Source organism: Sander lucioperca, chromosome 20 (assembly GCF_008315115.2).
Source record: "Sander lucioperca isolate FBNREF2018 chromosome 20, SLUC_FBN_1.2, whole genome shotgun sequence".
In the NCBI taxonomy this organism is placed as follows: Eukaryota; Metazoa; Chordata; class Actinopteri; order Perciformes; family Percidae; genus Sander; species Sander lucioperca.
The window spans coordinates 12,276,671-12,304,427 of NC_050192.1; the positions used below are offsets into that span (position 1 = coordinate 12,276,671).

At 39.7% G+C, this 27,757-nt stretch overlaps 1 protein-coding gene across 3 annotated transcripts in view; it reads right to left on the reverse strand.

The window, feature by feature from the left end:
- grm8a (glutamate receptor, metabotropic 8a) overlaps positions 1-27,757 on the reverse strand; it is a 419,149-nt gene that overhangs the window by 88,318 nt on the left and 303,074 nt on the right. For all 3 annotated transcript variants that reach the window (XM_031284748.2, XM_035995865.1, XM_035995866.1), the window contains one exon: positions 10,364-10,448. In XM_031284748.2, coding sequence (XP_031140608.1) covers positions 10,366-10,448 — 83 coding nt within the window. In that variant the 3' untranslated portion in view covers positions 10,364-10,365. The remainder of the gene's footprint in view (positions 1-10,363; positions 10,449-27,757) is intronic.

Here is a 27,757-nt window from a genome sequence, read left to right on the forward strand (position 1 = left end):
AATCATCCCCAAAGAATGATGTTTCCACCTCCATGCTTCACGGTTGAGATGGTGTTCTTGGGGATGTACTCATCCTTCTTCCTCCAAACACGGCGAGTGGAGTTTAGACCAAAAAGCTCTATTTTTGTCTCATCAGACCACATGACCTTCTCCCATTCCTCCTCTGGATCATCCAGATGGTCATTGGCAAACTTCAGACGGGTCTGGACATGCGCTGGCTTGAGCAGGGGGACCTTGCGTGCGCTGCAGGATTTTAATCCATGACGGCGTAGTGTGTTACTAATGGTTTTCTTTGAGACTGTGGTCCCAGCTCTCTTCAGGTCATTGACCAGGTCCTGCCGTGTACAGTGGGGCAAAAAAGTATTTAGTCAGCCACCAATTGTGCAAGTTCTCCCACTTAAAAAGATGAGAGAGGCCTGTAATTTTCATCATAGGTACACTTCAACTATGAGAGACAAAATGAGAAAAAAAATCCAGAAAATCACATTGTAGGATTTAAATGAATTTATTGGTAAATTATGGTGGAAAATAAGTATTTGGTCAGTAACAAAAGTTCATCTCAATACTTTGTTATATACCCTTTGTTGGCAATGACAGAGGTCAAACGTTTTCTGTAAGTCTTCACAAGGTTTTCACACACTGTTGCTGGTATTTTGGCCCATTCCTCCATACAGATCTCCTCTAGAGCAGTGATGTTTTGGGGCTGTCGCTGGGCAACACGGACTTTGAACTCCCTCCAAAGATTTTCTGTGTTTGGGATCATTGTCATGCTGAAAGACCCAGCTGTGTTTCATCGTCAATGCTCTTGCTGATGGAAGGAGGTTTTCACTCAAAATCTCACGATACATGGCCCCATCCATTCTTTCCTTTACACGGATCAGTCGTCCTGGTCCCTTTGCAGAAAAACAGCCCCAAAGCATGATGTTTCCACCCCCATGCTTCACAGTAGGTATGGTGTTCTTTGGATGCAACTCAGCATTCTTTCTCCTCCAAACACGACGAGTTGAGTTTTTACCAAAAAGTTCTATTTTGGTTTCATCTGACCATATGACATTCTCCCAATCCTCTTCTGGATCATCCAAATGCTCTCTAGCAAACCTCAGACGGGCCTGGACATTTACTGGCTTAAGCAGGGGGACACGTCTGGCACTGCAGGATTTGAGTCCCTGGCGGCGTAGTGTGTTACTGATGGTAGCCTTTGTTACTTTGGTCCCAGCTCTCTGCAGGTCATTCACTAGGTCCCCCCGTGTGGTTCTGGGATTTTTGCTCACCGTTCTTGTGATCATTTTGACCCCACGGGGTGAGATCTTTCGTGGAGCCCCGGATCGAGGAAGATTATCAGTGGTCTTGTATGTCTTCCATTTTCTTATAATTAATCCCACAGTTGATTTCTTCACACCAAGCTGCTTACCTATTGCAGATTCAGTCTTCCCAGCCTGGTGCAGGTCTACAATTTTGTTTCTGGTGTCCTTTGACAGCTCTTTGGTCTTGGCCATAGTGGAGTTTGGAGTGTGACTGTTTGAGGTTGTGGACAGGTGTCTTTTATACTGATAACAAGTTCAAACAGGTGCCATTAATACAGGTAACGAGTGGAGGACAGAGGAGCCTCTTAAAGAAGAAGTTACAGGTCTGTGAGAGCCAGAAATCTTGCTTGTTTGTAGGTGACCAAATACTTATTTTACCGAGGAATTTACCAATAAATTCATTAAAAATCCTACAATGTGATTTTCTGGATTTTTTTTCTCATTTTGTCTCTCATAGTTGAAGTCAGGGACGTCGTTAGGCCTATTTTAGGGGGGCTGAAGCTACCCCAAAATATTCCTAAGCCCCCCTAAATAATAATAAGAACAACAATAACAATTGGATGTATCCTCATTTATATTTAGACGCAACAAATGATCTATATCCAGCTACAAAAAAATAGCCGAAAAGTCCGAAGTTAGACAGAAGTACAGAGAGTCGTGCTATCAAGCTGATGCACCGCACCGTCTTGTTGCATTGGTGTGAACTGGCAGCTTTCAGAGCGTTGCAGACCGGCACGTTGCAAGTAACTGGGGGATTCATCTCGTCTCATCGCTACTCTTTGGTCTGAACTCGCTATGCACCCTCCCCCCTACAAACACACACACCGATACACGCTAATGGTGAAAGGAAGGTTGATTACACCTAGCGCGATACAGAGTGAAATTGTAAGTTGTTTTTAATGACCTGCTTACCTTTAGCTACGTTTTCTTGAGGTAAAGTAAAGGGGATATTTTGGTTTGCTATGGAAAACTAAAGTCTAGCTAGAGTGAACGAGGGAAATACAAGAAATGGTTAACTTAGCAAGCTACTCACAACTCTTCATCCATTGTCAATAATATAGCCTATCTCTATAGTAGGCATATTCTAAAACAATATCAATCCCCATATTGTTGTCACTGAAAACTAAATGTCATCGTGTCCCTGTTAATGCTAATGTACCGTTGTATCCTTCAATTCATTGAGCAGATGAAATGGATATTGGAAGATATTTCAGCAGAGAGAAAGAGAAGCAGGAGATTGGCAGAGCAGTTGATTCTGAGGGAGCCCATTGAAGTCAGTAGTGGTCTATAGGTCAAAGGATTGTTTTGTAACAATAAGCATTTGTTGGCAGGCCTAGGCACTATGCATAGCCTAAACTAAATTATTTCATTTTATTTATTATATATGCTAGCTATATTCTAACCAATTTAACTTTCTTCATTCATTGGCTGTGATAAATTAAATACATATATAGATGTTGCCAGACTAGGCTAAAGATGAGGACATGCCCACAGATACACATGTGAAAATAAAATGAAAGCAATCCTACATACAGTAAACGTTACTCCAAATCTTTTATTCCTTCTGCCATCAGGTTATTGTATTTAGACAGTAGCCACTTTAAATAGGATCCGTATCAATAGCTTACATGATAAAGTATGCAGTGATGCCTATTTTTTTTTCTTTTTCTTGTACTGCTATTTGTCATATTTGTTTAACTTACCAACTTATTAGCTGTCTGGCCTCTGTCAGTTTTTGGACATTTTGGATGTTGTTTCATGTGACCAATTTGCATTTCGAAGTCATGAAATTAGCATCAGGGTTTTGTTTTATCTTAAGGCGAGACACGGCAGGCAAAAACATCGTTTATTTTTCACTGGTCAATTTTGAGATTTTGGGCTATTTGTCTTCAATAACATGTCTTCTTTCAGACTTGTGGTGAAATAAAGTCCGAAATACACATTTAGGTCTTTATTTTACTACACTTTGTCTGTTTGCGGCGGTAGATTTCTCCTAAATTCAACAAAAGTTGGCGTTCTAAATCATCGCGCTGCTCCGCGATCGCTGTCTGCACCCTGTCGTCCCATACACCGTTGGAAAGCTCTCTTTCTCCTGTACAATGCTGTCGGATCCAAATATGGTCATTTCCTTTTTATCAGCAACCAATCGTGAAAGTAAAAGGGGGGATTTAACTCAAAATGCGCAATCTCATTGGCTGATGCCAATTTCTGACAACGTGATTCGTTCAGAATGGTCACGTGACGTGCTCTGACATTTCCGCGGTAGCTCAAAATGTTGAAAGAAGTGCGTCGAAAACGGCCGAAAATCACCTCAGAGAAGACGAAAACAGTTGTTATTAGCAAGAAGATACAGGGGATCACAAACTAAGACAACAGATGAGGAAATGCCATCACATAGTACGTCGATGTTTAAACTATCGTTCAGAAAACAGGAGTGTTCAGACAGCGGAGGTAATCAGACGCGCTCTCTCTCTCTCTCTCTCTCTCTACGAGAAAGTCATAGCCTACATGTCATATATTAAATATTTGTCACATATGTACCACACTGTACTGATCGCGATACAACACACTATATTACAAAACAATTACATTACACAACAGTTACAGTTTTGTATAATATAATTACTATATAATAGGCTACTAAACAAATCTGTAATTTTGGGATCCTAAGTGGTGGTGAGTCTCTCAGGCTGTAGCAGGCAGATCCATATGTAGCTGTCAGTGGAGCTGCTGTCACCTCTCCTAGGAGAACTATCAGCTTCTCTTCTGGTGTTAACTTTTATTATTACTATTTTTCCAAGGTGTAATTCTCTTAGTGAAGATAGTTTTCCCCGTGGAGGAGGAAGTGTATCTCTGTCTGACCCAGCTGGTGGTCACTGAGCTTGTATTTAGTCAGGATCCGTCTCTTCTTCGTATCTCTGACAGTGTGAAGATAATCTGTCAAATAATAATTTAGTCTACTTTGTTTTCTCCAATGTTCTAAATATTGGTCTTTTGAATGATTCATAATTAGTTTTGTTCTGTTGTGTTATGAACCAGTGCTGATGGGAGCCTGGTTAGTTATCTTCACCATCAGCTGACTGAGGGGACTGTTTTGTGGGAAAAGTAAGCTGGAGCAGCAGCAAGTATGGCCATCTCCACCTTGATGAAGGTGCCTCTGCCATGCTTTCTGTTATGGAGAAGTTGTGGCTTCAGAGCACAGTTGTGACGGTCAATTCAATGAGAGAAACTGATATGCTCAGGACCTCAAAAGCTGAGACCGTCACAGCTGCCAGTGTAAAACATAGTCTAGAGTCTAAGCACAGCTAAAATACATATGGTGCTGGAATGGACAGTTGGACTTTAAAAAGCTGTTACATCCATTGTTGGTCTTGTTCTGTGTCCATACACCTGTCCAGCGTGGGTTTTGTCTGCAACTTTGTGCATGATACGCCAATATTAATTCATTGAGTTACTGCAGTTGTAGGCCTTATATGCCTGCCATTTTATTAAATAATCAATTTTCATGAGCTTGAAATATTCTATATTATTATCACTAAGGGCCTGAGCATTTATTCTGTTTTTGAGCAATTTTTCCAATAGAAATGTATTAAATTCCACTATTTAAATCTTTAAATGCCGTTTTCTCAAAATGAGTTTTTTGTCATTCTCCAGTATAAACATCTCAGCCTATGTAGCACCTATGTACACCAAACTTTCCAGTTATACACTTAGTAGTATTCTGAAGATATTTACAGAGGGATTTGTTAATAAATCATTCCTGCCCTGATTTATGTGACAATTTAAGCTAAAAAACATGGCGAAAATTGATTTTTTAAGGCTATGGACAGTATATTTTGATTTCCTAGGTAATGAAAGCAGATATCCTGAAATCCCTCTGTAATTTTGTTTTCATCTTGTGTGCAAACAAAATGAAAAAAGAATTTTGCACCTGGCTTTATCATATGTTCAGATCTATCTACCGAAAATATATGCAAAATCGTGCATATTTAATGAGAAAATGCCTAATTTGCATAATTAAACATAAACATTTCAAAAACTTGTAATACATTTTTTTTATATACTTGTGTAAGTAATCAACTGAGGAAGTTTCATGGAGATATCTATTATTTAAAAATTTTAGCCTATTCACCTGTAGTGTCTCGCCTTAAGGATAAGACAGAAGGAACAGAGTAGAAATGGAAGAAGAGGATATGTCTGTCACTTTTTACTTGTTAACATATTGGTTTCTTGACTGGTTGTTGACATAAGTGTAGCTCTAATACAGTAACAAAAGATGGAAGTGCAAAGATTTTGCAAACGCAAGTTACAAATACCCTGGGGGCTAAGCCCCCCGTCTTTCAATCCTAGTGACGTCCCTGGTTGAAGTGTACCTATGATGAAAATTACAAGCCTCTCTCATCTTTTTAAGTGGGAGAACTTGCACAATTGGTGGCTGACTAAATACTTTTTTGCCCCACTGTAGTTCTGGGCTGATCACTCACCTTCCTCGTGATCATTGATGACCCACGAGGTGAGATCTTGCATGGAGCCCCAGACCAAGGGAGATTGACCGTCATCTTGAACTTCTTCCATTTTCTAATAATTTCGCCAACAGTTGTTGCCTTCTCACCAAGCTGCTTGCCTATTGTCCTGTAGCCCATCCCAGCCTTGTGCAGGTCTACAATTTTATCCCTGATGTCCTTACACAGCTCTCTGGTCTTGGCCATTGTGGAGAGGTTGGAGTCTGTTTGATTGAGTGTGTGGACAGGTGTCTTTTATACAGGTAACGAGTTCAAACAGGTGCAGTTAATACAGGTAATGAGTGGAGAACAGGAGGGCTTCTTAAAGAAAAACTAACAGGTCTGTGAGAGCCGGAATTCTTACTGGTTGGTAGGTGATCAAATACTTATGTCATGCAATAAAATGCAAATTAATTATTTAAAAATCATACAGTGTGATTTTCTGGATTTTTGTTTTAGATTCCGTCTCTCACAGTTGAAGTGTACCTATAATAAAAATTACAGACCTCTACATGCTTTGTAAGTAGGAAAACCTGCAAAATCGGCAGTATATCAAATACTTGTTCTCCCCACTGTATGCTTTAGATGTGGTTTCAATTCCTAGAATAACTCTAAAAAAATGCTCACCTTAGGTAAAGCAAAAACAAACCAACCCACACACAGTCTTTTCACATTGTCAAACCTCCCCAGGCACCTTTATTGAGTATTAACAGGTCTATTACAGAGTCATTATGGTCAGGCAGAGCCATTGCAGTATAATCCTGACACAAGGGGACCTACCTCCCTGAGCTGTGATGCCATTCACATCAGACCTCATATGTCCCCTGATGGCTGGGTAGAAAAAGTTCCACATCGGTGTTAGCATAAACACAGGCACACTTACACATAAAGTGTGTGTGTGTGTGTGTGTGTGTGTGTGTGTGTGTGTGTGTGTGTGTGAGAGTGTGTGCATTCAGGCACATTAACACATTATGCGCAAACATTCTGAGCACACATCCTCAACCAAGTGAAAGGAATAGAAGTGAAGAACTGCCATATGGGGCTAAAGGTGACAGATAATTAGCATGATCTCTCTTCTTATGCTTCTTTATTTTCAGAAAAGTCTTCCTCTCCTCCATCTGTCCCCCCACCTTTTCCTCCGCTTCCTCTCTTTTCTGCTCTCTCCCTCTCTAACGTCCACCACTAGTTCTGTCCTCTCTCTCTATCCTCTGATGACCCTGTAGAGGAGGGAGATTAAAAAGTCAGAGAAGAAGAAAGTGAAAGAACAGGAAGGAACTGAGGCAGAACCGCGTTTGAGAGAAGAGGGGGGGTTGGAAAGCAGAGATGTGATCACTCCTCAGAGTGCAAGACCCACTTTAAAGAATCTCTGTAGAGATACAGTACAGTAGGTAGAATAATTCATATTCAGAGAGGATTACCTGGCATCCTTGTCACATCCCCAGTACCAAATCATCCAACACAGATCCAAACCCAAAAGCTATGAAGAAGGAACTATTTCTTTCAACTGTTATAATCCCTCAGTAAAATAAAATAGGAAGGATTTTTTTTTTTGTGACAGACAGATGGAGACAGTCACGCAAATAGAGAACCATATGCAGACAGCCCTACATGGTGTAATTTATGTATTTAACACTGACAGTTCATTGCCCCACTACGGCTAGGAACATCCTCAGGTCAACCTGAAATCACACTGAAACTAACAAGTGAAAAGTGTTCAAAGTCTGATGCTCTATACTCTTAACCATTTGGTTTAATTGCATGTTTTTAATGTATCTATTGCTTGTGGTAAGAATTAGCACACTGACAATAATACTACTGATAATATTACCAACACAGACAGTATTTGTTCATATTTATTCACTGGTGCAAAGCTGCATGTTTTCCTTTGTACTCAATATAATAATATACTGTAAAATGCCTTGCAATAAATACAAACTAAAAGCATTAGTAAGTTGACTTTTTTCACTTTAGTTGTGAACAAATGTGCCAATAAAATCTAACTGAATAAACATAATTTAAAACTGTTATTACCCTGTAGATTACCCTTTTTGTTCTTGAAAAAGAAAATAGCCAAAAGTATGCAGACCATGAACTCTACATGTTTTTTTTACAGTTTGGAGACATCCATATTAAATGTACATTTTCAAATTGGCACATGTGCAGTTCTTTAAGTATTACATATTTACTTTTCTCTTCATCTTTATGCTTTTGTGTGGGCAAGCAGGCAAAAAACTAGACACAGTAAGCTTCATTGTAGCTTCCTGGCCTAAGAGACAGTACTCTGAAAGGGCAGTCAGTGATCTGCATCACATTTCAGACCCAGAAACACTTTGACCGAGAGACAGGCGCACACTCACTGATGCATAATGTACAACATTGTGCAACAGAGCTTATGTCTAGTCAGAACAATGCCTGAAATGTCCTCATCCACCCACCCACGACCAATCGTATAACCGTTATTATGGCTGGAAAGAACATTCTTTAACACATTTGCACACACATAAACACACACGCACCTCTCACCACTCGTTTAAAAAGCCTGAGGTAAGCTACTTTTAGAGAGAAACTTCACATTAAATCGTTATGAAGGTAAACCATTGTGTTGAAATCTATAGGTGGAATGTTACAAGTACATTGCAAATTCACTTTAGGCCTTGTTGTACTGTAGTTAGGTCAGGTTAGCAAAATCAGACACCGTGTTTTGTTGATCCTGTGAGCACCATAAACAAAATTCTATTCACCTCCATTTTATTTAGGGCGGAAGTGAAAATCCTAGAGAAACACATCTCAAAACCACAGCAAATAAAACCACAATTATCTCCATGGATAAAGACTACAAGAGGGATGTCACAGGAATACCCAGCAGCGTGTTTGAACTATGGAAGAGCCTTTCCAAATTGCGAGATAGGTTTATGGCTCCAAAGAGCAAGCATGTGTCGATAAACCAGATGTTTTCTTAATGGTATGCATGTAGCACATGTGATTAAATGCTGTTGTATCGTAATGCCCAGGGCCTCAGCCTCGGATGGCTTTGGATTGGCATCATTTGCAGGTTGCTTTTGGAGAGTCCCACAAGATTGTTTTCCTTGGAAGAAGGGGGCCTTTTTTTCATCAGCATTAACGACAAATGAAGTGGGAGTCATCATAGTTAAGGACTCACAGAGGGATGACATGTCTGGCAAACCATATATAAGCGCCTTGTCATTTTCAGTTATTTTTAATTTTTGTGAAGTGACTATTAAATGCTTTGAGTACCACAAACACAATCTTATTCATGAATATTGTATTGAGCTGGAGGTGTAGATATTTCAAAACCGTGCGCAAATAAAACCGAAATGGCTATATATAGGGGTAAGTGCAGTGGTGAGAAGTAACTAAGTAGATTCACTACAGTATAATTAGGGGGTACGAGCATTTCCATTTCATGGTGCTTCTACAATGCAAAATTTATTATACTTTATGATCCACTACTGTACATTCATCAAACAAAAATAGCTACTGGTTTTCAAATTAAGGTTTTACATCCAAAACATATGATCAGTTTATAAAATATGATGAATAGTTACAGATATGGGGAGGTTAAAATGAGTTCTTCAACAAGCTTCAACATTAATGTAACAAGCATGTTAATACATCAATAATAAAAATCCAATAATATAACACTGACAGGGGTCATTCTGCATAAGTATTTTTACTTTTGATACTTTCAATATAATACTTCTGTACTTTTGCCATGTCGATGTTAAAATGCAGAACTTTACTTATAATAAGAGTTCCTTCACAGTGTGATATTGCTACTTTTACTGAAATAATCTGAAAAATTCATCCACCAGTGAGTCAGTGAGAAAATACTGTATGATTTCTGTCAAATATAGGTGAACCAACCCTTTAAAATGGATTCTGGATACAATATTGCCTTTTTAATACCGCAATTGGAAGCTGAAATTACTTCAGAGGAGCTAAAAACGTTTCCAGAGCCGGAGAGCACACCGAGCCACTGATAATGCATCGAAAAGCATCAAAAATCCATTGGTCTCAGTGGGAAAGACCAATCAGATCTGAATGCCACTAAAATACAGTCTTACAGTCGCTCTCTGTCTGCAGAACCCTGGTAATATGTTACCTTTGAAGAGCAATAAATGTGGGCTGCATCACAAATCACACGAATGCCATAGTCTGCGTGTTATTTGGTTATTTATGCCTCATGGAGAAATGGCTCTCCATTCCTTCCGAGTAGCACTTATTAGCGTCACATATGGAAGATTTCTCCCCTCAGGTTGTCATGCCAATGTGTAAGTGCAGTATGAGTTTTTAAATATGACTGGAAGGGAAGGAGAACTCTGTGGATTGTGTAGAGGAATGTGTGTGTGAGAATTTGATCCGTTGTGTGTGTTCATGCGAAGCGTATTGGTCTGCGCATATTTCTGCGCCCAGCATTGCTGCTTATTACATTATAATACGAGTCACGCCTCTGTGATTTTCTTATGCAGTCATGGTAGATGAAACAAATGTGTCCAGAAGCATACAGTATGTGTGGGGTTCATATAGTGCATGTACCTTTATGTGGCTGAAGAAGGGTGTGTTTCTGCACATGTTGAAAAGACACATTCTCCACCAGGCCTTTCTGCTAGTTCCAGGGAATCTGTGCAAAGTGAGACAGAGAAATGGAGGTTTTAGCAGGAGAGGATGCCCAGACATGAAAGCCTGCCGTAATGGAGATAATAGGCTCTGGATCGACGAGTGGAGGCCAGTAAATTAATGGGCCCTCCTTGACACAAAGTCCATTTGTTAGTTTTGAAGCGTTGTGACAGTTAATTACTGAGGGTTGGCTTCAGTGGACCACTCCACTTAGGCCGCCTCAGAGAAGAAAAAACATTTCCTGGTGTGTTGGGAGACACAGAGAATAGTTTTAGATGCTGTGGTTTAATTGTGTTGGTGTGTGTGTGTGGGACTTCATTTTTTATGAGTGTGCAGGTTGCATGCTTTTATAATCTATAGGTATATCCAGGCAACAAAAAGCTCCCTATTATATATTTATATTTCACTGGAAACAAGTGTAACACTTTTCTTCTGCTGGTTAGGGTGGATGTTAGGCATCTAAAGCACAGGACTTTCACACTGAAAAATGTTTGCTTCAGGTCAGCATCAACATTTAACCAAGACCATCATTTTCCTTTACCTTAACCAAGTGCTTTGAGTTGCTTTAACACAACTATAAAAAACACAAATCTTGCTTATATTGCCAGTTGTAGATCTTGTAGGAAGAATAAAAGAAGTATATTGACAGTGAATGTGAACATTTTGCATTGGAAGTTTGCTGATACATTCAATCTTAACATGTGCTCATTATGATTACAAAAAAATTTATTTGCTAATGCAAATTATTTTTATATGAACATAATGTGTTGGAGATGGTGTTGATCTGCACAAGTGTAGATTTACCTTTAAAACAGATTAGCTTCCTGAAAGGCCGTTGCAGCCCCTGTTGGACACCACCCAGCCACATTTCAGTGATTCAAAAAGTATATACAATTAGGGAGAACGAGCCGTTGCGCATCTGCAGACAATTGTTCTAGCTGTGTTAGTTCGCTAGCACATGTACTAAAAGAGTAGCACACACATGGTAGGACAGCACACACCCCCCAAACCGAGTGCCATTCAGCGGCAACAGACTATCGTCAGCGGCTAAACCAGTAGCGCACACAGTCTATGGTAGAACAGCACACACACCCTGAACCGAATGGCGGGGTGAATGAAACTACACTAATGTTAGTGGTAACATCGTTTATACAGTAGGGGAGGGGCTACGTTAAGCATGACTCTTGTGCATCATCGCGCCATGTATTTAGGCTGCGGTCTAACTCCACAAGTGATTACTACACAGTTAATCTTTTCACATGTTTTCAACAAGTATTTTCTAACACCTATAATGTTAGAATTGTAATAATGTAATGTAAAGAATTCACAGATTATTCTAAACCCAGACTTTAAATGTACTTCACTTACTCATGTTAGCCTGGTTTCAGATGTCTGAATTGCTGCCAACATCTAATTGTTTCAGCTATTCAGAAAGGTATTGAGTTTTGCTTTTAGACAAATGTTTCCCCGGTTGGAAGAATAACTGAGCCATTTTTTGGTCCTTGAGCCAAATAAATTCGGAAAACAATTACTTGCCATAACTATACACATTGATGTAAGTTGACTTACGGAAGTAACAACTCTTAATCTATGCGGGTGCTGCATCTGTCTAATTAACTAAAATAACATAGGTGGGATCAACACCATTGATTGTTCAAAGCAAAACAATGCCCCTTGCAGAAAATGGCTCACATGAACATGAATTACACAGAATAATGAAGTAAAAGCTAAACGACATGCAGTGTAATCATCAGGCTACACTAATGAAGGTAACACAATTTATCTACACCATCTCCATTGTGATTGATTGAGCTCAATAGTGATTTTCATTAAAAACCTGCCTTTATGTGTGTATTTCACAACACATGAAGCCTAATTTCAGCCTTTAGAGGGTTTGTTTGAGTTGTGCTAGTGTCACATTAGCTACTCACAATATTCACTAACCTGGGCAGTGGTGGCCTAGGGGTTAAGGAAGCAAGCTTGGGACCAGGAGGTCGCTGGTGGATAAAAGCTGGGGGGCGCTTGTCCCTCCCTCACCACCACTGAGGTGCCCTTTAACCCCAACCGCTCCAGTGGAGCTGCTCAGTGGCCAGCAGATCAGACTGCGGTTGCACTGGGCAGCTTCCAGGTATGAATGTGTAACTGTGTGAAATTGTTCTCAATCAACTTAATAAAGGTTCAAAAAAAAATCTGCAAAGATAATTGTGCTGACTGTGGAGCAAGGCTTGGGTCATGTGGGGGGGGTGATAAAAACAACGCACTATAGCTTTAATAAACTTTTTGTGTGTTTACAAGCCTTTTTGTCCTTTAAAGAATTGGCTGCATTGTGAAAAAGTTTGCCCATTCTTTTTTTGATAAGGACCTTAGTCTGAAAATATTTTCTCTTATTTTTAACTTATTCTGAAAGCACCTTTTTTACGTTTCACTTCAACGGATGAAATTCTAACCCACAATAAAAGCCAAATAGTCACAATACTTTCATCAAGGCCAATATAACAACATATAACAAGGTTACTGAGTTTCTATGTTCAATTTTATTTCCATGACCCACATTATTTTGTGAGAGTAGGTGTCACATTGTATTAAGATGGCAGTCAACTTACTACAGTAAAACTCTCCAAATGTCAAACTAAATTGAAGGACTGATTTAATGTTTGTCACAGTGATCTTGGCAAACAGAAACTGTTACAGCCTCCTACTCTGTATTCACTGACAATGGAAAAGACTTCAGAAGCTGCATGTACCTGCATAGCTCCTAACAGATATCATCACTTTTTGTTTTGTTTTTGCTCCTTATGAGTACTGGTTGGGTATTGACGGCTTTGGGTGGTTTCCTTCCCTATTTGGATTATTACTACAGTCATTTTGAGATCTTGTGAGCACCTTATTGTTTCCACATTATTGCTGCAAATTGTCAACGGACAGAATCAAACGGTAGTGCCTCTGTAGTCATTTTCCCTCACGTATAAACCCAGTAAATGTACTGTATCTATTATTCTTCTCTACTACAGTATAACAAATGCAGGGAGAAATAGGGGATATAAATGTGCATCCAGCTATCTCCATTTTCTTTTCGTCCATTAATCCAAAAAAAAAAAAAAGGCAACCGTGCATTTACTTCTTAACAGGAAGATGGGTCTTTTAATTTATAAAACTGGTATATGCTATGGAGATTAATAAGAAATTTGAAATCACCCTTTTTCCCTTTAAAACTGTCAATCATTCCTTCACATGTCATAGCTGAAACAGTTAGTCGATATACCCCTTAGTCAATGAACGGAAATTGTTGCCAACTATTAAGGTATTTCAGTCTTTTCAAGCAAAAACACTAAACATTTGGTGGTTCCAGCTTTCAAATGATTCATATATTACTCCCTGAATTTATACCATTAACAGAAAGATTAAGTCATAAATGTCCTAATTGCATTTCACCTCTCTTTTTGCTTGCCCTGGGACCAATATACACAAAAGATGCCACTAGAGCAAATGGGTCAACTAGGGGGAGAAATAGATTGGTAACTGCACAAAACCTTGGAGGAACTCCATCAAAATGATGTTTATCCTCTATTTATTGTCTGGAATAACAGACAACTGCCTGTGTTTTGCCTGAGGCCATGTATGTGTGTGACTGGGAGAGACTTACACTGACATATACAGTGTGAAAGAGAGAGAGAGAGAGAGAGAGAGAGAGAGAGAGAGAAATGTTAAAACTGGATAGAAAACATTTACAAAACAACTATATTCAGCTTGAGTGAAGCCATGAGAAAATGTGAAGAGAAGCTGAAGAGGGAGAAAGTAAAAATGAAAGAGGGAGAGTTGCAGACAGAATTAAGGAGGGGGACTCCACTTATAATTCAGCAGGCCCTTCAGATCTCAAACACTGTCAAGACTCCTCTGCATTGAAAGAGGATAAAACTGGAAAAAATACATTTGAAAATAACATCATCCCTGAATTGATTAGAAAACCAGTCTGACCCCCCTGCCAATAAATAAAGCGGTGCTTTACACACTTGTTGATACTTTTTTGTTTTGATAAAACACTATGTTCTTGAAATATGGTGGGCAATGTTTCTATACTATCTTTTTTCAGTCAGTTTTAATATTTACAAGATCTGTTGGTTCAGTAATCTTAACAAAAACCTACTGAGGGGGCGACCTCTAGCTCACCCAGTAGAGAGTCCTTGGCAGCGACCTGGGTTTGAATCTGACCCGCGACCCTTTGCTGCATGTCATCCCCATCTCTCTTCCCTTTCCTGTCTTCAAACTAGCCTATCAATGAAAGAAAAATATAATCTTAAAAAAGATTTTAAAAAGTGATCTTAAAAAATAAAATAAAAAAAATAAAACTATTGAAAAAAACTGTGAATGTACGCCAGAAATTAATTTTGTGTAAATTAAAATAAATTATCTTGTTTCAAGTTGGAACTGCACAATAATCTCTACACGGTGAGTTTAATTTGGATGGTGGTTTTACCACCCCAGATTTGGCACTAACAGGTATATAATTCCATCAGCCATTGTTTTTTTAGACAAAAATGTAATTTGGCCATTTGTATGTGACGGGGCTGCACCCTGGTTTCTGGCACTAACCTTTTTTAAGCTATTTTCTTTTCATGATAGGTTATTCTTTTTTAGGAGGAGCCAAGTTGCTCCTCCTAATTGCTCGCAAATTGCTCCAATGGGCCTCCAAAGTGACACATAATTACATTTTTAAGCATACTTAACATCACTGGTGGACATCAGACAACAGTTTTGGAAACTCCGCAGCTTCACTGTGAAAACAGGACTACTGGAGAGAAAATGTATGGAGACCAGGCTTTCAGCAGCTCTGTGCACTGTGAGACACTGGCAGCTGTAAACACATGGAGATGTATCGTAATCCACTGTTGTGGACAAATCAATTCTTTACATCTTGCCTGGGGAACAATAAAATAAACACGATTCTGCATCTGACAGGCGGCAGATTGGTCGCTGTTGTGCAAAAGGGAGCAAACTTGCTGCCTTTTCAAACTCCCAAATCTCATAAACAAACTTTTGAACTAGCTGCTGTACCCTCAGATGAGTTCAAAAACTGGTTTTATAGGACTGTTTAGGTAAAATAATAAGTTTCTGTCTAAGCCGCGAGTTGAATGTTAGTAGGGAGCACAAAGGCTGTCAACACCAGGGATAGCTTTCAGCCTAAACTACAAGAAGGCTGTGGAGCAACAACTCTCAACTGACTGCAGAGCATCGAGTGATTTTACAAGGAGCAGCAGTGTGTGCAGCAGCACCACGGAGAGCTCCCCTCCTCAGAGTGCAAGCACTTGCCTGCTGATCCGCACACTGTCTCACAACAGTGACTTTAAACAGCAGCTTTACTACAGCATCACTGGGTTATCCAGAGACAGTGGTCCTTCCCTCCTTTTTAGCAAAGCAAAGTTGTGTTTTGCCCATTCACAAAGTGCAGTGTCTACTCTCTTGTCTGAACCCCTTGCTCAAGGTTTCTGAGTCCAATAGCTTCTTAGTGAAACAGAGAGATCTTTTACTTTGCTCACCTAATTTTTTCCAAAACCACTCCAGGGAATCACACCAACGACCTCTCTAGGTTCTAGCTCTAGGTTATTGCTATCCTTCTACTAAAGTGTGATTTAGTGGACACCAGAGAAAAACAACCAGGAAATAAAATTGGTCAACAATGACCCATTGTACTGTTCAACAGAAATTATAGTAGAAATTGTGTGTTATGTTTTTATATATATTCGCAGCTCAGTATTTTAACATTTCGTCAGTTTAAATTCTGGAAAAACAAGATCATAGCACCATGCGATACTGTATATTTTACACAGAGCTGCTATCGGTTTCTATTTATTTTTAATTTATTGTAGAAGTCAATAAATCCTAATGGAAGTCTTCTAAACTGCTTAATTTCCATTTATACAAAATAAAGAGTTTACAAAATAATAGTAACCATGTACATAACTTAATCAAATCATTAAGAATGATTTGTATTTGAACCCCACCTTCAAAAAAAAATAATGATGAAAATTAACATTTGGAGGTTTGAAAATATAAGTCAGAATTGCAGGATTTTTCTAACATACTAAAGGTAATGTATATAATGGTAGCAGGGGAATGGTAATGTAAAGTTGCTCTGGAGTGTTAATGAAAAATGGGGTTAGTTTTCTTTTCATGTACTATTGAGACAGGGGTCATTTCATTGGTTTGCATCGTCAAGTCAAAAACTCAAAGGGAAGTTAAAGTGCCCGGGCTTAAATATTAAATCATGAGGTAAAAATAACACTGTGCAACATTGGCCAAGCTTTATCCTGCACTGATTAAAAGTTATTGAAGATGAATGCATCTCAATGTCTGAATTTGTTTTTGGGAAAATCATCAGGAAAAATGGTTGTTTGGCTACTAGATTCTGTTTACACTATACACTGTAGCAATCACCTGGATTACTTTTGATAAAAGTAGGAAGCTGATGTTTTTTTGTGGGATCTGAAGGGGGCACCTTTTTCTATGATTTCTTAACAGATTAATGGACATTTACACTCCATTGCGAATATTTCTGCAAATATTTGGATGTTGTTCATATCTGTTTACATCTCTAGAACATGCACTGCAGTTAGCAAGGACAACAGATACTACAGTTATAGAGAATGGTTGGGATTCACAAGGTATTTGCGATGGACCCTTAACATCTAATATATACATATATACCCATGGCAAGGTGGGGGCAAAATTACACCTGTAATTCAGTTAGTCCTCAGAGATTTCTTTGGACCTGTAATCAAGAGACTTGGCAGTGACCTTTACAGGGTGCAGACGTGTTTGGAGGTCAAACTTAGAAAGAGCCAACTAATTATTCCAACAAAGGAACAAGTTAACATTGATTGCAGACTCACTACACATTAAGCCCAGTCTTAATTGGTAATCTCCAAGACAGACAGGATCCTCCCCTGTTATTCTTTCATTTAACTTTTATCTGCTTAGAACGGGCTTTCTTCTCCACAGCAATTTCCCTTTTTAAAGTGGAACTAATCAGAATTTAAGACAGACGGCGAGTTAATTTCAGTTATGTCTGAGATCCTTTAACATTTTAAATCTAAATACATAATTTATGCCATAGTCACAGACCAACCAGAACCAGAAAGTTTTACCTTGTCATGATTGATTTTAGGTTTGACAGACAAACAGTCGGATGAGCGGACAGATAGAGAAAGTCAATCCATAACTCAAGGGAGTTGATGCGTAGCTATGCCTATAATCTGTACACTTCAGTGTAAGGTTCTTTTTTTGGCTCTCCTGAAGCGGCACACATACATTCAAACATGCACACACTCCACAGCCTTTTGTTAAAGTGATTCATGAATAGCAGTATTGGGAACTGATGACTCGTAGCAGCCCCGATGTCATCCAAGGATCCTCCTTTTCCTTATTCACAGCTTTACACACACACACACATACACCAGCCCAACCATTCATATCCACCTCCATTTTCATTTGCAGAATTTATATCCTGCACCGTAGCTTTTGGCCTCCTGCTTTAATCCATAAATTGATTCACAGCTGATGCAACCCAGTATTGCTGTTGTTTCCCCCCCTATGATTGGTGGTTTACAGGTTTATTACTGGGGTTTGACATATCTTTCTGTGGGTCAGTGGGCTTATTACTGGATATACCGTAAATCCTCACTATGATTGACAGAGGATCATGACAGCGCTTGCTATAGTCTACCCATAGAGGTGCTAAACACCATTGAGATGTAAATACAATGCTGTAGAGATAGAAGCCAAAAAAATGCATGGATGTTCACGGTAACGACAAGACAAGTATTTAGGCCAAAATAATTGCCCCGTGGCCTTGGCTCCATTGTTTGTTCCAATCTCCTCTGACTCTTAGCAATAACGTGAGTAAAAAAAACTACTTCTAAAAACTATTTCTTTAAGCAGTATTCATAAACAGTATAGCAGCAAAAGAGTACCTCAGGGGTCATGGAAGCAAAAACTGGGGTGTAAGAAGAGTTTGAGAGACCAAAGGGAAAGATGTTCTGGTAACTTCATTGGGGCTGTGATCTCTGTTGGGATTTGTAGATTGAGATGCGTTAAGTTCAAATGTATTCAAATCTTGTTGGTGACTCAGGGCCTTTAAGACCGAAGCAGGTGTCAATTTCCCGTCCAGCGCCCACGTTGTTTAAATAGCAATTGTACCTGCGCCCATCTGTGTGCCCATGGGCGTGCTGGTTTTACAGGGAGGTGTGTTCAGGTGAATGCTTGGCGTATTGGTATCCTGAGGCAGCGGGAAGTGATTGCGCCATTGACCAACGAAAACCTGGTCTAAAGTCAATAACGCAGCATTTCATTGTCATTTTAACGCCTGCTTCACCTTGTGGAGTTTTGGTGGCATAGTGCTCGTGCCATATATGATCTGCTTGCGCGCTTTCACTTCACGTACGAGCAGATCAGTTTCTTCTCCTAAAAATCTCTCCTTCCTGCTTAGCAAATCCACCATCATAATAGCAATGCGCCAAGCTACAAACACGCCTGGCTTTTAAAGGGAATGGGGAGATGACACTCTGATTGTTTTATTGCATGTTACGCCCAAAACACACCTATGATTAATTAAGACACTGAGTACAACCCTTCTGAACCATGCGCCTGGCGCACTGACCTTTTTTTCCACCGTTTAACTAGGCGCTTCACACCGCGCACTTAGATTGTTAAAATAGGGCCCTCAGAGTAAGATGAATGGTGATATCGACTGGGAAATAGATCAGGAATTCCAACCGAACTGTTGTGGTGAGCTGTGAGCTGAGCCTCAAAGTGAAGGGCTCAAATGGCCTGACAATCTGACAATCCCAGTTTCAATCCCAATTTGACGAAATCTGGAGGGGCCTCAGAGTACAACTGCTGCTTCTTTTCATTTAAAGAAGCCAAATGAGGTTGTGGAGGCATCAGGTTGGGATGTCACTTCCCTTCTGGCAATCTGAGCTTGTTCAACTGGGAGGAGACCACAGGGCAGAACCAAAGCATGCTGGAGGGATTACATATCTGCTCTTGCCTGGGAAAGCCTCAGGATCCCCCCAGGATCTACTTTATCCACAGTCAAGAAATGTGAAAGCATGGTCTCAAGTTACTGTGCTAGCCCCACTGCTACAGGTATCACCATTCAGCTAGGAGTTACAGATTGTTTTGTCAATCTAGTTCAGAGTTAACAATCTAAATTTATGTTTGAATTTAATAGCCTAACACTTTTACACTGTACCCCAACGACAACAGTTTATACCATACAGTGCATTACCTAATGGGCTCCGGATGGTTGAAGGCAACACATAAAGGAAGTGGAGTGAGTAGAGTGGAGGTAATGAGTCAGGCAGCCCTTGGCTCCAGTGAGAGGGGGGGGTGAGGGGGGGGGGGGGGGAAGAGAACCATAAAGTCTGAAATTGATGGAGTTTTTTAATGTGTCCAGAGTCACATCTTGTTACGGGTCCCTATAAATTCCTACCAGTGCCTGTGGGTTAGTATACCTTCTTCAAATCAAACTCCAGGTTTATGACAGTAAGAGACAGGTCAGAAAAGGACATTTTGGCTGTGTTGACTGCAGCTGTTCTAGAAGATTTTTATTTATTAACATTTTAACACAAGTTGAACCATAGCAACCAGTGTGGCTTCAAATGAGAGAGATCTTTGAAACATAATCCACTTATTTACTTCATTAGCAGCCCGATTTCCACATCCGCACATGCATTTTAGCAGAAGCAGCTTTAATAGTTTTATATTTATGTATTTGCAAAGGACACAATGAAGAGCATATCTGCTACCTTTTTTAGGAAATGAATGCCTACCTCAGGGGGTGAGACTGGGGTCGAGAGTCACCACACAAGTGGAGTACAAAACAAGTGATGAACACACCAATCTCAAACAGCCTAAGGTTGAGTATTTGCATTTGGGCAAACAGAATTTACTCTAAATGTATGTGTGTTTGTACACCCACGCACACACACAATAAAATGTCACTGATAATGGTCTTTTTCAACTTCTGACTGTGACATTTAAAAATCTTTGGAAATGCAAGGCCAGTTTGCCCCAGGGTGGCACACAGAACAGCGAAACTAGCCACAGTATTGTTTGCAATTTTAATTGCTAATTTGATAGCAGGGGACAAGATTAGATTTGGGTTTACATTTTTCAAAGGAAAGGAAAATCGGTTGGTGCTTGTGCACCCTGGCAAGGAATTCAGCTCTGCCATTCATTGTTGGTGGTTTTCTGAGCTGCATTAACTGTGGCACAACAGTAAATGACTCAGCAGAACATAGGGCATCCTGGAAAGGAAGGGAAGAGAGCTGCTATGCAGAATGGAGCATCCATTCCAAGCTTCTGTTTCCCTCCATTTAAATCAATATGAGTTAGAAAGGGCAAATGAGACACTGAAAGTGAACAAGAAAGCAACAACTGAAAAAGTATGGAGCTTGTCTTATTTGCAGCACTTCCACAAGAGTTCTGGAGTTTAACAAGAAAGAAAACATATCAAAGTTTTCCAGCAGACTCTGGTGTTCTTTGTTCTCCCCCACAAGGCGCAGGACTTTTGTCTCCGTCTCCCTGTGAGTCAGCAAAGCCAACAAAGCACAGACCATTCACAGACTCAACCAGACCACAGAGGAAGGATAGAAATGGTTTTGACAAAATGTTTTCAAACACAGCCAATCATCTCTTTTTCTGTCTTCTTATGACTCGAGCAGAGCCTCAATCTTTAAAATGAGTGTGAGAAGGGGGGAATTGGACATCCCAAATCAAGAGAGAAATACCAAAACAGTACTGATATTTTAAATCTTAATTTAAATGTAATTCCAATCTGGTATATAATATAAAAAATAAAAAAGGTGTAAGGATTGTCAATATTTTATCTTTAAAGTGCCCATATTATGAAAAAAACACTTTTTCTGGGATTTGGGGTGTTCTTTTGTGTCTCTGGTGCTTCCACACACATACAAACTTTGAAAAAAATCCATCCATGCTGTTTAGAGTGAGATACAGTTTCTGAATGTGTCCTGCCTTCAGTCTCTGGGTGAGCTGTTCAAAATCGGCACGGCTTGTGACGTCACAAGCCGAAACGAGCAGGCTAACCGCAACCATTAGCTCGTAGCGTTAGCGTTAGCATGCTAACGCTAATGCTAACACTAGCATGCTAACGCTAGCACGCTACCTCGTTCTCAATAGCAAAGCACTGCTACAACACACACAAGTTCACCATAATCTACAAAAGAACTACTTCCATGTGTGCCCTCATTTAGAAGTCTCCCAGCTAATCCTGCCTTGTAACTGACCGAAGTTGTAGAAACAGCCTTTCTTTTACTGTCTATGGAGCTAGCTAGCTGACATGATCTACATCTGAGCTACTGGGCATGTGCAAGTGCAATCAAAGATAGTACAGAAGAAGACGAAGAAAAGCGGTCTCACTCTGTAGCTAAAACAGAGACCAGGTGAAAAGAGGATCTGCAGCAGTGAGAGAGAGCGGTGCAGTACAACAAAAATATGGTGTTTTTTGAAAATTAAACCATGTAAACCTATTCTGGTACAACCTTAAAATACAATTATGAACCTGAAAATGAGCATAATATGGCTGCTTTAACTAAAGTGACCTTTTTTGGAGAATGTCACAGCAGGCTACGGAAATGAAACACAAGTTGAGGACACACAACACGATCCGAGCCTGATTTCTTGATAACAGAAATAGCAGTAGTTAGAAGGGTTTCATAACAAATCGTGATGAGAAAGCGGTTCTCAAACATGAAATCAGAATGTTCTGTCAGGAAAGACCAAACTGAATCACTATCTGGGATCCTTTGAAGTAATCTAATTTTGTAAGGAGCAGAATTGGCAGGCAGATTAACATCTTAAACTTTGGTTGCCAGATAAGCGCCCAAATTGCATGAAATATGAGCATGTAAAGCGCACACAGGGAGCTTGATGAATGTACGGTGTGGATGTTATTTTTCCCCATCAACGTGTGCACAAATCTTCATTACTGTTGAATTATTCTTTGCAATGTTCATGCTACTTCTGCAAATCTGTGTGTTTTACCTGCAGGGTCAATTCCAATCATTGTTGATGTACCCTGACAAATATGTTCTTTTATTTATAGCACTACAAGGCAGGTTGCTGTCAAAGTAGATTGTCACATGTCTGTTTTAGGACAATTCTTCCATATGTTTTTGTTTCTTAAAATTGCCCTTATCAATATTTGTATTTTAACAACGGCTCAAATTGTTTTGACATTTTGTTTTTGCTTATATTGGATGCATGATAGTAGAGAGTCACTCGAGAAAGGAGAGCTTGATGGTGTTTTAAGCCCCCAACGTCTCCTTCCAGGCAGCGCTGCAACCGTTGACTTTAAGGAACCTAACCCTAACCTTAACCCTAACTATAACCATTGACTAATCGACTTCAAGGCAGCGCTGCAACCATTGACTTCAAGGCACCTAACCCTAACCTTAACCATTGCCTAATTCATTGCCTCCTTCCAGGCAGCGCTGCCTGGAAGGAGACGTTGGGGGCTTAAAACACCGATAAACAAAAGGAGAGGAGCGAGAGGGGAATGACATGCAACAAAAGTCTCCGGCTAGAATTAAACCAGATGCATCTCCTTTAAGTTCTGTTTTGGTCTCTACCATTACTGAGGTAAAACATCTAGTTCTTTAGCTGCTAAATGCTTCACTATGTTCACCAGCTACGGTGGTGATTAACTTCTCCACTATTTGGTGCTGGGCAGGTAGGTTTTGGGGTCATCAGAGCTGCCTGCTCCGGCTGGAAACACAGTTGATGAAAACTGCTAAAGGGCTAAAGAGCTAAATATTCTAAAACACTCTATAGAGCTTAGGGGAACTGCAAAGTCTGGTGATAAATCCATGTTTGTCACTACAAGCAACAACTTTCACATTACATGCAGAATTTAGACCCATTATCGTTATATATTGATTAGTGCAGCTTTAACGTTTGCTCGTGATGAAATGGTTAAACTCATTTGACTTAATTTTCTCCAAATAAGAAAAATACAGCTTTAATGTATTTTGTGTTTGTCAACAGCATACTGTATGTATGGTGCTGGTTACTACCAGGTAGGGGAGCACTACAGCAGGGTAGGTTCATTGAATTAATAACTACAGCCACACATCTCTCTGTATTTCCTGCCTAAGAACCTGGAAGGTTTGAAATTAATCATCTGTTGTTCCCCCAAAACCTATGACACACACACACACACACACACACACACACACAGTTATCTAAATAAACACAGAAGTATTTTCAGATAGTGTATGTTAGTCTAGCCCTGAACAATTGTAGCTTTAAGACATATTTAGAGACATTGGCACATGCACAAATACTTGAATCTAAATAAATTGAGAATAATGGATATTCGTTTTAGAGTATTTGTAGCGATGACGGTGACTATCTTTACCGATATTACAAACCTTCACAGTTCCTAATTTTGAGTGGGAGGGCAAAAAGACACAACTTGAGGATGAAAGACAACAAAGGGGCCAGGAAAGAAAGTAAAAATCACTGCAAAAAAAGCACTGCTTCCATCAAAGATGGCGCAGTGGTGACCCTTGAGACCAGAGGGCAGAGGTCAATAACAGGAAGGCAGTTACTCAGAGACATATCCAGGTGTTACAAAGTCAGATGTTAGTTGAAGAATTTCAACAAAGACTCAGAGATTTACATTGTACAAAATTAGCCTGGGACCGGTGCAGATCTGGCTCAGTCAGCTGTGCAGAAGGAAACACAGCCCAGACTGGCAAAACAAACAGCGTGCCCATGTTCAACATCCACAACAACAATGTCTCTGAATCATTTTTCCTGGATTACTAGTGCTTTATGAATAGCTAAGCATGGAAGCAGAACCTGCATTAATATATGCAGAGAGAGAGAGAAAGAGGCAGAGAGAGCAAGGGAAGACACATAGGCAAGTGGAAAGACAGAAGACGGCGACAAAAAGAGTGATAAAGTCAGAGAGTTGCATTCATCAAGACTCAGTAAGACGGAGATAGTGAGAGAATTGAGAGAGGATTACCTCACCACTCAATGTAGAGCCAGACCTCACAGCAATGCAGGTGAAAAATATTGCTTTGACTGGAAAAGTGTTATCAGGCTCCAAACATAGATATAGTAGAAGCAACACACCAGGAATGTTGATCTTTTCTAACCTTGGCTTCAAAGCAGAGATATGGGCCAAAATACAAACTAAAGAGCAAGAGAGGTTAAATGAAACTACAGAGACAGAAGGAATCACAGCCAGGTATGCTGGCAGATGGAAAATGCATCAGAAAGGAAGTGTAACTGACTAACACAAAGAAAAGAAAAACATCATCCATTTAGTGCTGAGGCAAACACTTACTCCAATAAGTCCTCTGCCATCGATTTCACAGGCAGAGAGAATTTGTGTTCGATACGCAAGTTATTCAGCACGGCCATTCACTGTGACCATCTCAGCTTGGGTAAATCAATTAAAGTAAAAAAAAAGAAATCAAACCTCATTTAATTTTGTCAGACCAACCCCCTCAGCAAGAATTTGTGTCAAAAAAGCTAAAGGTTTAAAAGAAGGGAAGGGACAGATCAACAAAGGAGTGGAGTGAGTTTGAGGGAAAGCAGATGCAAAAGAATAAAAATTAAAACATACGGGAGGCAGAGCAAGAGGAGATAACAAAGCAGAGAGAGTCCAGTAAATACTGGTTTGTGAGCCATGAACAGTTTGATTCTTTTGAACAACATAGTCTGAGTTATGACAATTCAACAATGAAGTGGCTTCTTATGAACCAAACTCAATTCCTTATTTATTTTTTTAGATCAATATTTTATTAGCACCATTTATCATTCAGACATACAGAACAAATTCCACAATATGTGCCAGGTAATATTGGATGGTGCACAGAACAGAAAAATACAAAATGAACAAGAACAAAAACCCTCTCCCACCCCCCACCCTCTGCAGTCTCGAGGAAAACAAAAAACAAACAGAAATCACACCTTGCCTAGTCGCTCTCCTGGTGTTGAGGTCATTAGGTCTGATATTTGTGCTGCTGTGCTTTTCCACATGCTTAGAGTTGATGACTTGGCTTTATTAATCCTTGCTGTAGAGAGCTCAAGTATAACTATGTCTAGAAAATACGCTAACCACTGTTTTATACAAAGCGAGGGGAGAAGCCAGCGTTGAGCTATCATTTTCTTGGTTGCAGTTGATCCAGCTAGCCAAATTTTCCTCAGTCTCCCAAGCAGGTGTAATTTAGAGTCGTCATTAAGTAACAAAACAATCGGGTCAGTAGGAATTCGACATCCTATCACATCAGATATTATTGATGTTGTTTTATTCCAGAACTCATGCACCTGTTCACACTCCCAGACCACGTGCAGGAAAGTTCCAGTTTGTTCAGGTTGGCAGAACGTGCAATAGGGAGTGGGAATGACTTTAAAAACGTATCTTTTCTGAGGAGTCCAATATGTCCTATGGCCACTGATGGGCAGTAATGCGTTAGAAGTAACGTGTTACTGTAATCCAATTACTTTTTTCAAGTAACGAGTAAAGTAAGGGATTACAATTGCAAAAACAGTAATTAGATTACTGTTACTTCCCCGTAAACAGGCTGCGTTACTGCATTACTTAACTGTGATTTTGTTTCATGAGACTGTCTCGTGAGTGACAATGACGTATGAGTGCCGCGACATCAGTGGTAAACACCGACATGTGTAGTGTTGAACAAGAGACAACATGGAGCGCGGGAGAGAGCAGGACCATGCAGCGTTTAATGCTTGGAAGTACCAACATTACTTCGAGTTTGACTCGGTTAAAGGTGACAAAAACATCAGCATCCGCTGTACACGCTGCGTGGGAAGAAAACTTTTATCTACAGCGAAAAATTCCACCTCAAATCTGAGCAAGCACCTAGCAAGCTGATACAGGAATGTTAAACTCACTGAAAAAAAACCTGAACCCCCGACTGACATGACTGCTGCGGCTACATCCAATTCTACCGGGTGAACCTCCGAGGGCCCCTCTCCTGCTAATCAGGTGAAAATAGACTTAAAAGCGACAGTGCCGACTTAGTGCCGCTGAACTGAAGAAGCTCGTCGCTGGCTATATTGTTGAGGACATGCTGCCAATTTCCACTGTTTTATTCAGGTCGTGTATCATGTTTTTGAAAAGTAACTTAGTAAAGTAACTACTAATTACTTTTGAAAACAAGTAATCAGTAAAGTAACTGGATTACTTTCTTGGAGAAGTAATCAGTAATCAGTAACTAATTACTATTTCCAAGTAACTTGACCAACACTGCCTATGACATATGTTGAAGTGGATCTGCTGGTGATTTGGGTTCTTGGAACAATGGAAAATGTTGTCCCAAACTCTCCCAATTAATTGTGTTCCCCTCAGGGCTCAGCTCTCGTTTCCATTTCTTTCTATTGGGAGTTCTCCTAACTCAATTCATTATTGGGGGCACACATGACAATGTCATTTTGTGAGGAGAATAGATGCTGTGAACGATTAAAAAATGTTTTTTACCTGTATGAATCAGTTTTTCACTCTCACAGTATCAGATCACTAGTTTCAAAATACTGTGTAATAATTATGCAGTTTTTCAGGTGCAGATGTGCTCTTAAGAGTTTGATTATGAATCAGAATCACAATTACTATTTACAATTACTTTAAAGCTCACTTAATTTCTGGGGGCAGTGCTGCATGAAAACTTTCACACTCCAAACAAAAAGTAGATAAAAGTGATTCTTTAAATAAAAAACTACAATAATGAAAATGTGATGTAATGTTTTAAATTGCAATTTCCCCACTGAAGATAAATAACAAGTATAAAATAAATACTGTAACAGCAAACAGAGTTGTTTTGCTTACAATTTGAACTTGATGTTTAATGTACTGTAAAATCACCATAGGAAAGCAACTGCACTAAAACATTTACAGTGTGCATTTACCTCAGTATTCCAGTAAAACGTCAGCAGTATCAACAGCACACACACACACACACACACACTTTTCTTAAATTCCAATGTTGTTTCCATGATTCCTTTTGCACTTATAATAGGCCTAAATACAGTTTTTTAATCACATTATTGTGAGTAGTACAGTCTGAGGTGGAACCGTAGCCTCAAGTAAATGTTTTAGTCAAAATCACTATAACCATTTTTTTTTTTTTTTACTTTTTTACTTGATAAATTCAGAGAAATCCCATCACTGAACTGTGCCCACTCAGCTTTCACAATTTGCCTGGAAGGTAGTTAGGAGCTGATTTATTAATGAGCCGCCTTTGTAAATTAGTAAATTTG